Source organism: Aphelocoma coerulescens, chromosome 4 (assembly GCF_041296385.1).
Source record: "Aphelocoma coerulescens isolate FSJ_1873_10779 chromosome 4, UR_Acoe_1.0, whole genome shotgun sequence".
NCBI lineage: Eukaryota > Metazoa > Chordata > Aves > Passeriformes > Corvidae > Aphelocoma > Aphelocoma coerulescens.
Window position 1 is genome coordinate 5,425,545 of NC_091017.1, and position 15,694 is coordinate 5,441,238.

The window sequence follows — 15,694 nt, forward strand, 5'->3', positions numbered from 1 at the left end:
TCTATTCAGAGGGCAATTCGTATTTCCTCTTGGTTAGAGGGCAGCTTTGAGTACTGATGGCCCTGTGAAGTAAGTCAGAGTAATTTAAATTTTAAATGTCTCAGTGCGGTTCCTGCAGTTTGCAAATGCTTCGGGAAGTTCCAGATCAATAGAAAATAGAGGTGGGTGTCTTCTTACAAGCCACATTGCCCTCGGGCAACATCAAGCTCTGGGCACACTATTCCTGAGCTGCATCCTGAACTGGGCTATTGTCTTTCTTAAATGATACAGTCAGGAGGAGTAATCAGATAGTTATGTTAAATTGACTACGGTTTGAATCAGTGATTAGAGCCCAAGATAAAGCTGGTGGTTCAAAGTGACTCCCAAGCAAGTCACTTAAAGCTTTCAGGATCAAACGCTGCTAAATTCTGGGAAGACCTTAGCATGAACACTGAAGATATTTCCTGTTTCCAAGTTGCAAGTGAGCAGTAACTCGCCACTGGAGTTTGGTAGGAAAAACACAATGTTTCTTTTAAATGATGGAGCAATCGAGTATTTTATCTAATATGTTGCAGTTCCCCGGTGCTGAAGGGTGGGATTCTGTGACTCTGGCAAGCAGCAGCTTCTTACTCTGTTAGCTGAGAACATGTACAGCTCGGTATGGCAAGAGCTTACTTATGCTTTGAAATTGCTTATGGTTTCCAAAATCTGCCTTCCATAAGTAGAATGGGCTTGTTCAGTTAGGACACGCACACCTATTCGGACACCTGTAAACTGAAGGAGAGTAAACCCCCCTCAACACTTCACAAGAAAGTTTGGCTGGATGAAAAAATTCACCTCAGGAGCTCAGCATGGTTTCTTTTGGGCCTTTCTGCCCAGCAGCTTCATAGCTGGCACATAAATGCAGCTTTCCAGACAGCCAAGTATTAATAAATCATAGTCGGTTTATATATGTAAAAGTTGTTGAAACTATGCAAATTAACTGTTAAAACATACTCTTTCAGGAGGAAAACCCAATTTCTGTGAATTATACTACAAGTAAATGCAGTCTAAAATGAGATACATTGCTGACTGTATCATAGGAGCATAAACAAGTGTTAAAAAGGTGAGAGGAGAACACTTTACCAGCATGGTTTTACACCTCAGGAGACTTACTAAGGAAATAAACTAAATATTTATAACAAGAAGGGAAGGAAATAAGCAATGATAATATTAAACAGCTGAGCAGGGCAATGATCTGTCAATCTTGGCAAATAAATCATCTGTAAGTAGATCATCATAAAGCTCACAACATAGAGAGAAAAGCAAAACACAGGGAGAGCTGTAAATTAATATGGACCCAGAAAATAAAAATTGGTAAAGATAGCTGAATTGTTACTCTGGAGTCATTAGAAAAGTGTAATTAAGGAGAAAAAAAAAGGCAAAAAAAAAAAAAAGGAGAAATTAAAGATGGCCTGAACTACTGTAGTAATTAATATGATTCTGTGCTTTTTTCTGTTGGTGGAAAAGTCTTCTCCTGTGCTGTTTCAGGCAGGATAAAGGGATGAGTTAAGTTCAGTAGAACAGAAGGTCATATGCTGACCAAATTTAATCCTGACCATAACTCAGCTGAACCCTTATTTGAAATACCTCCCCCAGGGTTTTATAATCTAGGTTGTACTCACAGATTAGACATATTTGAGTCTGTCTGTCAGGATTGGTACTGGAGCATCTTGAAATGACAGGGTATGTTAAGGGAAGTAATTGGCTCATTGAGGTTTTTGGTCAAGGTGCAGCTTTGTTGATTGAAGTACACCTTGACAGGATGAATACTCATTTATGCAGATGAGTAGAGGTGCAATCTTTCACCCCTGCTGTTTGGAGCCACTGTTCATTTAAATGGGAAACAGTGGGAGATAAAAAAGGTAACTCAGGTGGAACATGCATTATATTACTTAATGAAAACCACAGCTGGGTTGTTTTCCAACAGACACTCATGGGCAAAAAAAAGGGGGGAAAAGAAGAGAAAAAAGAGAAGGTGATTTAAAAACCAAATAGACTTAATGAGAACCACAGTAATTTTCAACCCTGATAATACGATGCAAAACCAGGCATCTTCGCTTTGCACGCCAGTAAGATGGGAATGAGCAGGGTGTCCAGAAGGAAACAGTGCAATACCTCAACGAGGCAGCAGCTGCATTTGGCCAGCATGAAGAAGATGTAGGTGTTGATAATCTACAACTTAAAACTGATGTAGGAGTCTTCCACTGAGATTCTGTTTCCACCTTAACAGTTGGATGTGAAAGCTGGAAATCCACCAAAGGTACAGACAGACGTCTAAAAGCTTTTGAAATTAAATGCCTTGGGGAAATAGTAGGTATTAAATGGAATGAATTTATAACAAATACTGAGATTCGTCAGGGAGTTGAACAAGACTTAATCTTCTAAATTATCCAGAAATGAAGATGGAAATATCTAGGATATGTGGTAAGAATGAAGCTGGATCTGATGCCAGACTGTCTGCCATGGCAGGAATGCCTTCAGGCTGACTGTAGAACATGTAAAAGGGGCTGACCAAAATAATTCCTCTATTGGAAAGTGCTTAGAACCAGAAACATCACAGGTGGCTTCACAAAGTGGGGGACAGTCAAGGAGAAAACCAGATGGACAACAATCAGCAGAATCCTGCATTTGTTTGAGGGAACTCTCGGCAGTGTAGGGAAAAAATGTGAGTGCAGTGGCACCAAAGGTTTTCATCCAATATTTTACATCTGTTGGGGTCTATAAATGCTTGGCAGACCTGCAGAATGATTCAGGACTTTTATCAGCACTGCTCTAGTCCCAATGAGCAGAAAGGACATATTTTAACCCCAGAGTTCCAGCTCTCTCTGTCGCTTGCAACTGGTAGCTGCAGTGAGCTCTGTAATTTATGTAAACTCTGCACCACCCACAAGTCTCTAAGATCAACACACAAAGTGGTTTCTGCCGGTATGAGGGAGAAAACCACCAGGTTGTCTTCCTGCATCCGGGTGGAGGAAGTCAGTGATTGTCTGCTTGCAATAATAAGAGGAGGCATGTCTGTGGGGCCTTTTCTCCAGGCAGAGTGTCTTGGCTTCTGACCCAGCCAGTGCACCGCTGTTCTTAATTAGCCGTGTCTTGACTCCATTAATATCCTGGCATGCATCTATCTGGGATTCTGGAGTCAAGCGTGCAGTTCTTCAGTGTTACCCGGACTTTCTCAGTCTGTGGAACTGTGTCACCTGCTCTGTGGCGCCAGCTGCAGCCTTGGTGACCACATCTGGCTGTTCCCAAAGTCTTTGTGCTCATCTGGACCCAAGAAAGTTCCTTAACTGCTTAAAGACTCACGTTGCATGTCTACTGCTAGATGTTCTATGTCAGACAGTGCTTTGCTATGTGAGCATCACTTTGTGGGTGCTGGTTAGAGGCTTCTTACTCACCTGCTTCTCTTTTCCTCCTCAATTTATAACTTAAACACAGGTTAAGAATGCACCTTTTGAAAGGAGGAAAGGGCTTCACTGGTGTTCAGGCATGTACCCATAGCAAAGGAGTTGGAATGAGATGATCTTTAAGGTCCTTTCCAACCCAGTCTGTGATTCTTCCACTACCGTATAGCGAGTTAAAACTCATAGTGTGTTTTCTGGTTGTTCTGTATCAAAAGCATGGTTAGCATTTGATGAACAGAGGCATCCTGTGCTGTTTGTTCTGCTCAGCAGGCTCCTGCCTGGCCACCAGCTATGCCCTTGGCAGAGAGAAAGCACCCTTGGGAACACCTGGCAGTCTTGGGGAGAGATCCAAGTTTGCCTTAGTCAGTCTCAAATGGGCTTGGCACCTGCATTGTACCCAATATATGTTAGCTGTGAGTGGGCAGAGGAGGGCTGTGTCTCCCAAAGAGAGGGGTTTAAACCAGGATTTGTTTTTTTCGCTCCCTGGAATATAAGCCTCAAGATGGATTTTTAAAAGGCAAAATCACCTTGGTTTCCAATTTCAAGTACAAATGAGTGGTATTTATTGTATTGTGGCTTTATTCCCTCTCTGAGGTGAATGATTTTTCCTTTAGCTTACAGTTATTGTGATCAATATCTACTTTATTGCTTAAAATGGTCATCCAGAACCACAGTAGTAAAATAAGATCTCTCAAATAATGAAAACCAGAAATTTATTTTTTTTCAGCCGCAGCGTTGGCAGTAATGACGGAAAGTCATTGATTTCCTTTTGAAACTGTTTCTGAATTGTTTCCTTGATGTTGCCTACCTCTCTTCTGATCTCTTTCTTTAGAAGCAGCTGCTTTCACGTACCTGGTTTGTTCCAGGAACATTTCTTTTACACTTTGTTTATTTGTAGTTTGTTACAGACAGGTCCTAAAGTTTGGTCACAGGCCAGGAAAAGTCATGAATATTTTTGTGGTAGGGTAGTCACTGAAGTAACCAGGTGCAAGGAATACAGAAACTGGTATTACAAAAGGTTATATAAAATGGATCATGCAGCTTTAGAAATGCATCTTGTCTGCAGCACATTTTAACTTCTTGTCACACACTGAAGTATTCGGTCTTGAGAAGTGTTCAGAGCATGTCCTGTGGATGAATCGTAGGAAAACAGAAAGTAGGAGATGAAAAGCTATTGTAAGGCAGGTCCAGCTGGAGCTGACCTGCTGTCAGTTTTTGTCATTTGAAGCTAAGTTGTCTCTCAGAAAAAACATCTCATCGCATGCTGGTAATTTAATCAGAGCACTGGTAATATGAAGGTAAAGCTTATGTATGGAAAAGAATGTATTATGTGGTAGATTATTGTTGCAGTGTTAGAAAGCTTCTGAGGAGAATTGTGCTATTTTGGCAGGAGTTCAAAATTCTCTTTCCTACAAGGAACAGGTTCAGTGGTTTGTTTTTTCTCTAACATGTCATTTTGAGGTTACATGGTAACATCTGTCAGAGCTATGCTAACCTCTGTCATCCAGCTGTTATAATTGTGGTATTTTCCTTCCTTTTCCTTCTCTTTCCTCTCCTTTCTGCTTTCCCTTTCTCCTCCCTCAGAAAAGAAAAAAAAAGGTAAAAAAACCCAACAACGAAAACCACCTCCTTTTATACTGAAACTTCAGGTGGAATGAAGTGGTTATAAAAGCATCTGTCAACACAGGAATGGTTTGCCAAGCCAAGTATTTGGGTTGGAAGTCATGCCTTCCCGACTGCTTGAAAACAGGAAGTATCTCTGTTAAGTGATGGATAGCTCTACTTTGCTGAGAGGAAGAAAAGGCTTTTTTTTCTTTTTTTGTCTTTCTTTTTTTGCCTCTGGGCCAACAAATGAGTTCTGCAGTTGTTCCATGTATCTAAAGAAAGACTCCTATAGAAATGTGGATATGGGTGTACACATCTGTATGAGTGTGTGTGTATATATATATATATTTGTGTGTGTATATGAATATACAAGCTAAAAAAAAATACAAAACTCAAAACCAACAATATACTTTGTACATGATCAGTCCCTGTCAGAAGCCAGCCCAGGCACATCTTATCCCAGTGATTCCTGTAAAGCTCTCAAAATCTGTCAGAAACAGCCTGCAGGATTGCAACGGCTCCTGGGTGATTAATTGCCAAAAGAGTCTGGTTCCAGGTTCCATTACATGTAATTGTTATCTTTTTCTAGAGGGGTTCTTTTATTAAACTCTCACCTCCCCCCCCACCCAAAAAAAAAAAAAAAAAAAAAAAAGAAAAAAAGGAGGGAAAAGAAAAAAAGAGCTGGCATTCCTGAGGTTTTGCACCTCTTAGACAGGAGCATGGAGGACTCTCTTATGTAAACATACACTGAAGAGGGTGTGTTATGTTGTTTATTAGCTGATGATAGATTTTTTTTTCCCCCCTTCACTTAATTTTAGCTTTACTAAAAATCATTTTATTAGAAATGGGGGAGAAAAAGCTTCATGGAGTGGGCAACATCCAGTGTCTTCTCTGCATTAAAACCTCACTGTGAGACCCAGCAAATAGCAAAGGACTAGATCACCCCTGCTCCTTGCTAAAATTGCAGGAAAACCACCAAAAAACTGGGACATCCTCTGTGCCATTGTGGTAAGACTGCTCAGACTGGACATGAGGAGAGGACAAGACCTTGAGTCTGACACCCCCTTTGCAAAGGAAGTTTGTGGCTTTAAAATGTGTGGTTGAGTGTCCTGAAGGTAGGGGCAGATTGTGAAGAATAAATTGCTTTTCTGAGGCCATATCGACAAAGCAGGGGGGATTGAGAGCCTGATTCCCTCTTGGTGCCTCGGTGGGTTTAAACACACGTAATTTGGAGCTGAATTTCTGTGGTGCCAAAACCTGGAATTGTATCAGTATGGTTGCTTGGGTTTGCACTGCTTTTACTGCATTGAAAACGAGCTGTGTTTCTGACAGGTTTAGACTTTCATAGATGGAGGCCTGGGCGAAGCTTGGCTCCCAATGGGCACTGCAGTGATTTGTGCCAACTGATCAATTTAACTGTTTGAAATATCAGGTGGGAAAAAAAAAGCACAGAGATACTGGTTCTGCAGCAGCAGAGTACCTGCCTGCAGATGTTTCCGCCAAGAGAAGTGGTTGAAACTCTGTTTCTTGAGATATTTTAATCCTATCTGAAGAAAACTACATAGAAACGTGCCCTGGTATTGTCTGCATGGGCCAAGGAGCACACTGTTCCTCACAGTTGTGTTTGCACGGTCTCGTTGCAACGGAACAAGTCTCCTCAAGTCTTCTTTCTCCGTGATTCCCTGTGAATTGGCTGTATTAATCAAACATCAAACTCTGCCAGTGGCAGGATGGTGATGTGCAGTGGTCAGAGCACTGCTGTTAGTCTGATTAAAAAGATGAGAGAATATTTTGTGGCATCCAGCTTTGTGCAGGTTTGGAAAGCCAAGCCTGGTCTTCCTTAGAGGTTTTTGAGGCTCGGTATGCTTTCGCATCAACTCTGGACATTTTTGCTCTCTTGAAGCACTTCAAGCACTGCCTGTTTGTAGTTACTGAAGTTATACTCGTATCTGTTTTGAATCACCACCCTTAGTGGAAATGACTGGTTTGCTGTGAAACATGCAGAAGCAGGGAATGTCGTTCCAGCAGGAGATGACAGTGGTTTCTATTGATTCAAGGCAGTTCTTTGCCCAGGTTTCATTTTGAAAGGAAAGATGAATTTGCTATTTTCCTGCCCACTGGCACACTGTAGGATAAACTGTTCTGCTGTAATAGCTAAGAGACTGGTCTGTAGTGCTGGCTGAAGGTGTTCGTTTCTGTGGGTAGCCAGGAAAGAGAGCAGTTCCAGAAGATGCATTGAATTACATGGAGAAGTTTCCCACTGTTGATGTGACAAACTGGAAACAGGTATGACTTAGTGGTTGAAGGGAAAAGATGAACTAAAGGTGTATACCTGGAGGATAAACAAAGGGAGTAGCTGTCACACAGGCCAGGGGCATCTGAGGAACAGATAATGTTCTTGTTTTGCAGATGGTTCACTCTGCATATTGCTTCATCTTGCTTTGGACTGGGATCATATCAGCTGTCTCCCAGTTGGAGCTGGTTTGCTGTTTGTATCAAACCACATGTTTGCTCCCTGTCTTTAATTTGTGCTCCTGGTGAATGCCTGAGCAGAGGGTTCCTGCTGCGCTGCTGCCGCTCGGTAGCGCGTTCCTGCTGAACACCTGCTGTCAAACTATCATGTCCCTTCTTGTCAACTTGCACAACGCTCTGGGTCTTGAGCAAGACTGACACCACGGAAGGGTTTTGCAGCCCGGCTTTTGTAAATCTCCGTAGAAAGTGAAGCCTTTGCATAGGGGACTGCAGCATTTTCTAGGAGCTGGTTTCTAATAATATTTGATAAAACTCTGTTAGCAAATGCATTTTATGAAGTAGTGGATGTACCGTAGGTTACGGAAACAAAGTGCTCCACCCTGAGAGGAGTCGTAGATGTTGTGTAATGACAGCAGAGAGTAATCTGCACAGATCCTGGGAGATGTACAAGGGTGGTGACCAGCAAAAAAAGTCATCAAAGAGGGGAGCTTGTTAGAGGTCTTGGCATGTGCTGACGGTGGTGACAGACATTGGCACAGAAGGAAGAAGGTGGGGAGGTGGAAGAGTGTGAGCAAAGGGGCTCTTGGCAGGAACAAAGCAGTATCGCTTGACTCGGGAGCCTGTAATTACAAGACTCCAGCCTTGTGACACAGTGAATAAGTGTGTCACCTGGAACAGAGGAATTTGGGGTTGCCTCCCGAAGCAGCTCATGCCAGACGGAGCGGGAATAAAAACCTTGTGGAAGAATAAAATTTAGCTCTCCACTGGACTGCGGTTTTTAAGTCCTTAATAGTGACACTCCAATGTGTCTTTTCCTCTCAGCACCTTCTGATTTCTGTAATTAGCCTGTGGTTGTAAAAAAGCCTCCACCAATCTCTCTAGCAAACAGGATGGATTCCAGTACTTGAAACTTTCAAAGATCCTAAAATGCCAGGCGCTTCCTGATCTCTTGGGCTGGGAGCATGACCTGCTCTGGCACAGACGGAGAACAAAAACATCAGGCACTGAGCTGAGCCTCAAAAGCGTAGGAGAAAGCACCTTTATGGAAGCTGCCTTCACTCCTGCCAGAGATAAATGATGGCACAAGAAGGCCTTAACATTTCCCACACTTGCAATGCATCTGTCCTGACATGTGGGCAAAACCATGGAAAGCATCTCACAAACAGCTACTGCTTGCGCAGACTACAGGAAGGCTGGGATGGGGTGGTGAGGCACTGGCACAGGCTGCCCAGGGGAGCTGTGGATTCCCCATCCCTGGAAATGTTCCAAGCCAGGCTGGATGGGGCTTGGAGCAACCTGGTCCAGTGGAAAGTGTCCCTACCCATGGCAGCGGGGTTAGAATGGGATAATTTTTAAGGTCCTTTCCAACCCAGGCCATTCTCTGATTCTATGGTTCTATTTCTTTAAAATTATTTAGAAGCGTTCAAATACTGTAATGGTGAAAGTAAAAAAAAAATTGCATTACCCTGCGAAGTTACAAGATATGGAGCATCTCTTGTATTGAGGAGTCCGTGTAAGTAGGAGCCATGACCAGGGTTCATAAATAGCAATTGTTAATTTAAATTGGAAGGATTTAGTTACAAAGGAGCTATTCCCAGTCCTCTCATTTTCATCAGTGGTCTAATCCCAACAGACTCCAAAGGCAAAATTAAACTTTTAGTTGCATTTTTTATGTTTTGCATTAAAAGCAATGTATTTGTTTGAAAGAAAACAAATTTAGTATAAAAATCTGTTCCTACTTGTGGAGATTGATTGCAGCAGAGAACACACAATAACTTTGATTCTCCAGAGGAGCTTCTCTACCTGCTGAAGTGACTTGCTGTCTCTTACTCACCTCAATATGCCACTTATTGCTTGGGAGTTTTTAAGTTGTATTTATTTTTTCTAGTGTTAGGTTACCCTCTTGCACAGTTCATGTGTGACTTTTTGTTATAAGATCTGATTAAGAATGCTTTTGATGAATTAAGCATGGCTGCGGAGATATATCAGTAGAAAAACTATTCTTTTTTCTTGTCCCACTGAAAGCTCATCAGCTGGTTATGCTTCTGCCAGTATTGTAGTTCTGCATTCTTTGACAATGTGATTTTTGAAATTGCCAAGTATCCTTTGAGAAAGCTAACTGAAGGTAGATGCTTAAAAAAAAACAAAAGGGGAAAGAGGAGGAGGGAAATTAGCAAAGCCCTAAGGTTAAATCTGTTCCATTAATAGGAACCACAAATAGTTTTCAAGCTTTACCTGTTTAAGTTTTCTTTCCTGAAATAATTATCTTCATAACTGTGCACAAAATACACATTTTATGAAGTAGAGGATGTATGAAGTAGCTGTCTTTTCCAATTATATGTTTTGAGGAAATACTCCATTTTAATTATAAGAAAAATGAAATGTTTCTTTTTGAGAGGGGAGCAGTTTCTCCTTAAAAAACTGTGGTTTTGCTGTTGATGATACTCTGTATTACGTGACAATTATCCCACTTTCCTAGTATTCCCCAGAGGAGCACTGTATCTGTGTACCACTCATAACCTTTCAATGCATGAGCACTTAGACCCCTTTCAAAATTGTTGTGGTAACAACAACAACAAAAAAAATCACATAAACCTGCAGAAGAATTGCTCAGTGGTATGAAGTATTCTGGTTTGAAAGTATTCTGGTTTCTACCAAAACCCCAATTACTTAATTTTGTGCCCTTCCTGGCCGACATAAATTATGCAACCCTCGCATCTTGACATCAGTGAGTTATGTAGCTCTGTGCACACATCAATTAATTTTGGCCCCATCAACTTCCCACCTTCTGTGTGCTCCTCGCCCCAAATCGGGTTTGCATCTCCCAGCCGCGAGCGGTTCATCTCGCGCTCCCGGCAGCCGCATCTGCCTGGGCCTGCAGCCCCGCTTCAACTCTTCACCCTCCCCCTCCTGCCTCTGCTCCTGCTCAGCCAAGCCACCGCCTGCTCCTGCTGAATCCCTCCTCCTCCCGCTCCACAGTGTGGATCCATCCTTGTGCCTTGCCAGTGGGTCACCACCTAATCTCAGTGCGCCCAGCCCAGGGCAGTGAGGCTGGCCCAGAGGTGACCTTGTTGTCCTTATTGCCCTCCTCTCCATTTTCAAAGTGCACGTTGCAAGATTGAAGCTTCATCTTCTGGAATAGCCTGTGAAAGTCATGGCGTGCTTGGAGCAGCCACCTCCAAAGCCCTACCCGTAGTGAAGCCTGGATCATGCAGCATCCCACTGGGAAAAGCAGTAGCTTCTAGGTCTGTACAAAAAGTGGTGTTGAGGAGAAAGTACCCATCCAACTCAGCACTGCTGCCAGCATGCTGGTAAGCATGACCTGGGCCTCGGGGTTGAAGTGACGCCACTGCTGCAGGTATCCACATCCTGTGCCTCAGCAGGCTTCCTTAAGCAACCCAGAAGAGCTCACTTCCTTCCAGTGAGCAAAAACATCATGAGGGATGTCTTGTTCCCTTACTGCTGACCTCTGCGTGCAGCTCAGTTCTGAATTCTGAATTATTTTGGCCAGAAAGGAAAAGCATCTCCGTGAGAAGTGTGCAGAGACCAAACAGCTGAGAGGGCAGTGTGATGTCCTGCAAACGAGAGAGGCCTGAACTTGCTGTTGCTTTCCAGTTGCGTTCCGAGCAGCTGGCAGCAGAGCAGCTCTGCAGCCCACCCGCGGCCCCTCACCAGGCCTTTGTCCTCCAGTAACACAGGATGGGTCAAGGCCTCACCTCGCCTGCTGATTTTAGCTCCTCAGGAGTATGGAGAGGGGGAGACTGGTGGCTTGCCAAAGGGCCAAGGTGATGACAGCAGAGCGAGGAGCAGTCAGGCTGTGCCCAGGGTTTCCCAGGGTCACCATGTTAGGAGAGCTCTCACAGACCAGCTCTCAGTTCAATCTGCTTTTGTCTCCAGGGGCTGGAGGGAGTCTGACTCTTGTCTCAAGTTGAGGTTACAGAATATTTTCTCTCCTTTTTGTCTGTGTTGATGTAATGAGCGAGTGCTGCTGCGACTGACTTGTGCTTTTTTTGTACAGTTCCCAACACATCTGGTCGCCTTGGATAAGGTCCCTGGGCCTGATTGTAGCAAAAAAGTAATGATAGCGTGCTTAAAACTTGGGCCTCCAACTACCACCATATGTAAAACACAAAGCATTGGGGACAAACTGGAAGAAACACAGATTTTAGTCACTGATCAAAAAAAAGTATGTTCACTGTGTTATATCTGCAGTTGTGCTTTTTGTGTCTTGGAACTGAGAGCCAGGCAATGGGGCGCTTGCTCCCAGCTGATTGGCAGTGAGCATTTTCCCTGTCCCACCTGCACCACAGCCCTGGTCATTCATCAGTGGGAAGCTAAGCTGGCTGTAGAAAACATTCTAATTACCTGGGTGTCCTGATGAAACCTGCCTTGGTTTGAAAGAGGCACACCACTGTGCTCACGTGAACGTTTCTTTTTTCTTCTAAATAATAGAATTAGCTATGGGCATTTCCTTAAGAGCACGCAGAACACAATTGCAGTCTAATTCCTCACCTTCCAAGCCTAGTCTTGAAACATGCAAATTTCTCTTTCAAGTTGTTGGCAAAAAATGGCAACATCCTGACACACACGCATGATTTAGACACTGGATTACACACTGGTCGAGATATCAGTTGTGGAAAACAGCACAGTCTGCTGAGCAAATATCAGTGGACAGCTTGTTTCTTGTACTCTTGTAGGGATCCAGCACTGGCCACTGCAGGGACAGGGTACTGGGCTGGATGTGGATCTGTGGTCTTCCCAGCCTTGCTCTGTCCTTGCACAGCTCCCTGCAGTACCACAGCACAGCGCTTTCTGCTGAGCATTTTCATGTTCTGTTTTAAAAATAACAAGACATCTCTTAACATTCAGGATACATTTTTCCACTCTGAAGCACCACAACAGTCTTTTTAAAGAAACTCTAGGAAGGGTGTTAACTTGATCAATGCTGTGCAGGAAGGAAAGCTCTTTCCTACTATTTTTTCAGCATGACTTTCACTGACATGATCAGGCTGGGAAAAGACTTATTGGCTGACAGCCCAGGACAGCCATGCAATATCTCTAGTCATCTGGAGCTCAAACTAGTCTACCCAAGGGAGAACCATAACATAAAAACAATTTAGGTTACATGCTGAATCTTATAAACATTGTTCAGTTTTTATAAAATAGTTTAAATACTATTTATGTGCATTCGCTGTGCATGGGATTATTGTATTTCGCTTTTCTTTTTTCCAAATGTCAAGTAAGAAAGGCTGGGAGGGTTTTTACTTTTTTTACTGTAGATGGCTTTCAAAAATCTTGGAGATTTTTTGTAAACATAGGGAAATGAGCTTCCTCCCTTCTCATAAATTTAAGAGCTTGGTTTCTCCTCTCTATCGGATATAATTGTTTTATATATAGATAAAGTTTACTTTTTGACCGTGTCTAGAAAGCTGAAGGGAGCTTCCAGAGGTCCAGTGATCCCTCTCCTGCGCACGCAGGGCTTTCACCAGACCAGATTGGGGAGAGCTTGTCTTCTTCTGCTGAGCCATAAAACCCTTGAGAGCAGAGTTTCCACAGCCTTCCTGATGACCTGCCCTGAGGCTGTGCTTCTCTTCTAGACGTTTTTTCCTCCCATCCAGTCTGAACCCTCCACTCTGCCCTTCGTGGCCACTGTCCCCTCTTACGTTGTCTGTCACTGTTTGCTCTGTCACCCTTCCACCTCCAATATAATCTGAGTAACCCTGAACACCCAAAGTGCAAGGCCAAACACGTGTATGAAGCTGAGCATCACTGGCCTCTCTCTGTTGTTACTTTATTTTGCATAAAAAAACCTGTCAGAGTAGTCTGCTCTTCTGTAAGCATGTGCAGCTCTACTAAAGCAACATGGATGCAGAATGTAAGATTCACTCCAACAAAACCCTTCTTTTCACCACTTGTCTTGGTGGAAGATCTGAGCTTGGGATGTGTCCATTGCCACCTGTCTTTCTGCCAAGTCCTAACATTCCAGCACACCTTGCAACAAGTCTAGAAGTATTATTTTAGGAAAATGAGTATGGTTTCTTTATGATTCCTTTTTTCCATAAACTGGTATTTCACAAGCTAAGTAGCTTACTGTCTTTTCTTGTGCAGGTTCTTGCTTTTGCTGAAATTATTGGTTATTTGGTGGTGGTGTTTTTGAGTTGTGGTTTTTTTTTACTTCCTTGATGTGCTGTAACTTTTACTGTGATGCTTTTGTTGCAGGCCTTGCTGAGGCCGGGGCGAATAGACAGAATTATCTACGTGCCACTGCCAGATGCAGCCACTCGCCAGGAAATCTTCAAGCTTCATTTCCAGTCCATGCCAGTCAGTGATGATGTTTGCTTGGCTGAGCTTGTGGAACACACACAGAAGTACTCGGGAGCAGAGGTAAAACTTCCTGGAGCTGGTGTTTAAAGTTGAGCTCAAATATCATCCAGATATCTCTTGAGCTTTCTCAGAGTGGTGGTCAGAATTAGGAAAGGGAATATTTCAGATATTCCTGTGCTTTTGCAGGCTGGGGCTTTTTAACTTTCAAAAAAGCATCAGAGGAGGGTTGCCGGGGGAAGGGTCTCTTTCAGGGGTGAGCCTTTGTACAATTGCAGATGGCCTCATTAAGGATGTGCTGCCAGGAGTGGAGAGAGGTGGAGGCAAGTTCTCCCAGACTTCCCAAACAATTCCTCCACATCTCCGGGAATCTTCTGAATGTAGGGTTGTGACTGAGAGCCTCAGGTGGAGAGAGGAGAGAGGGAGTTAGGGAACAGTATAGGGGGGTTGCAAAGGAATCACTTTAAAGCTTATATTTTCCTATTCCATATAATCAAGACCTCACAGCAGCACTTACTGTTATAACTTGTTGCTATTAGTTAGCTTCTGACAGTGGATGTCAGACAATTATTTCCTGTCCTAGGTAGAAGGAGAAACTTTCTCAGATGCTGCTGCCTGGAAGTTATAATAAGTATCAGTATGTTAGTGGTCACCATTCTGCTCCCTGAATATTATTCATGTCAGTGTCTCGTGAAAGGATATTTCCTCATTTTAATTAATTGAGAGTAATTATATTAATTCAAAAATTCAAAGAATGTTAATAAGGTTGCCAAATCAAGCTCCTGAAAGGTGTGAAATACCAGAATTTCCACCTTGCTGTAGGCAGCCCTAGTGTCTGCATTATCACACCATCTCATTACATAGCCACCTTCTGCTTTTTCCATAGCAGAATGGAAAATGTCATGTGCTTGCCTTGGCTCCCCATCTCTGTGTGCTGTTTACAAGGGCAGGGAAATAAGCTAAACTTTTGTCTTGGGTGATTGTGGAGGATCTGTGTGATTGCTGTAGTGCTGAAGGCCCTTCTCAACAGACTGGTCATTGAACATGCTGCTCCCAGGCAAGGCTTCTCCTCATTTAGCTGTCACTTAAATACTGGTAGGTTGTAAAATGCTGTGCTGCATACTAATAAACCCTGGCTGATGAGGGCACTGCTGTGTGTGCTGTGGGGTCATTTTGGGAAGCTGTGTCACGGCAGGCACCAAAGCCAAACCCACGAGAGTTTTCCTCCTCCACAGCACAGGGCAGACTGCACTCCAGGAATGAATGAATGAAAGCCATGTAGTGAGCAGAGCTGGTTTGTGTAGCACATCCTTTTGCCCAGAATGTGGGCTCTCACAGTGGAAAAAAAAAGCAACAATAAAAAGAATTTCAGGCTTAAATGTTGATCTGGAAAACTGTCACAGCTCTACTGCTTCCACATTTTGGAGCAGTGACCTGAAACAGTGTTATGTTTATATTTGGGGGACAGTGACACAACTTGGGAACATTTATCTGCCTCTGGCTGAGTTACAAGCCTCCAAAAACATAAATATAAACATATCCTCTGTTGCATATGGCATCTCTCGCCTTACCAGGCAACAACTGCGTGCTTGGTATTTTAGAAATTCCAAGCATATGGGGATTTCCTTTGGATCTGGATCAGCTGAAAAGCTAGTGGTGAATTCCAGTGCCTGGTTGATAATGAGTCACAAATGTCTTGGTGCTGGCTTTGTAGAGAACCAAAAATAAGTTAATGGGTCATTGAGTGCAGCTACAGTCTGGTTGCAGGGGAAAAAAAAAAGCTGCCTGTTTCTAATATGGTATTTCTCACGAATTTTGTTCTTTTGCATCATGCAAAGTATTATAATAACTGGGATGTAAAGAGTAAATACAGA

At 43.2% G+C, this 15,694-nt stretch overlaps 1 protein-coding gene across 3 annotated transcripts in view; it reads left to right on the forward strand.

The window, feature by feature from the left end:
- The window catches only part of AFG2A (AFG2 AAA ATPase homolog A), a 171,796-nt gene that overhangs the window by 117,121 nt on the left and 38,981 nt on the right, over window positions 1–15,694 (forward strand). For all 3 annotated transcript variants that reach the window (XM_069012619.1, XM_069012618.1, XM_069012621.1), the window contains one exon: window positions 13,719–13,883. In XM_069012619.1, the coding sequence (XP_068868720.1) occupies window positions 13,719–13,883 (165 nt within the window). The remainder of the gene's footprint in view (window positions 1–13,718; window positions 13,884–15,694) is intronic.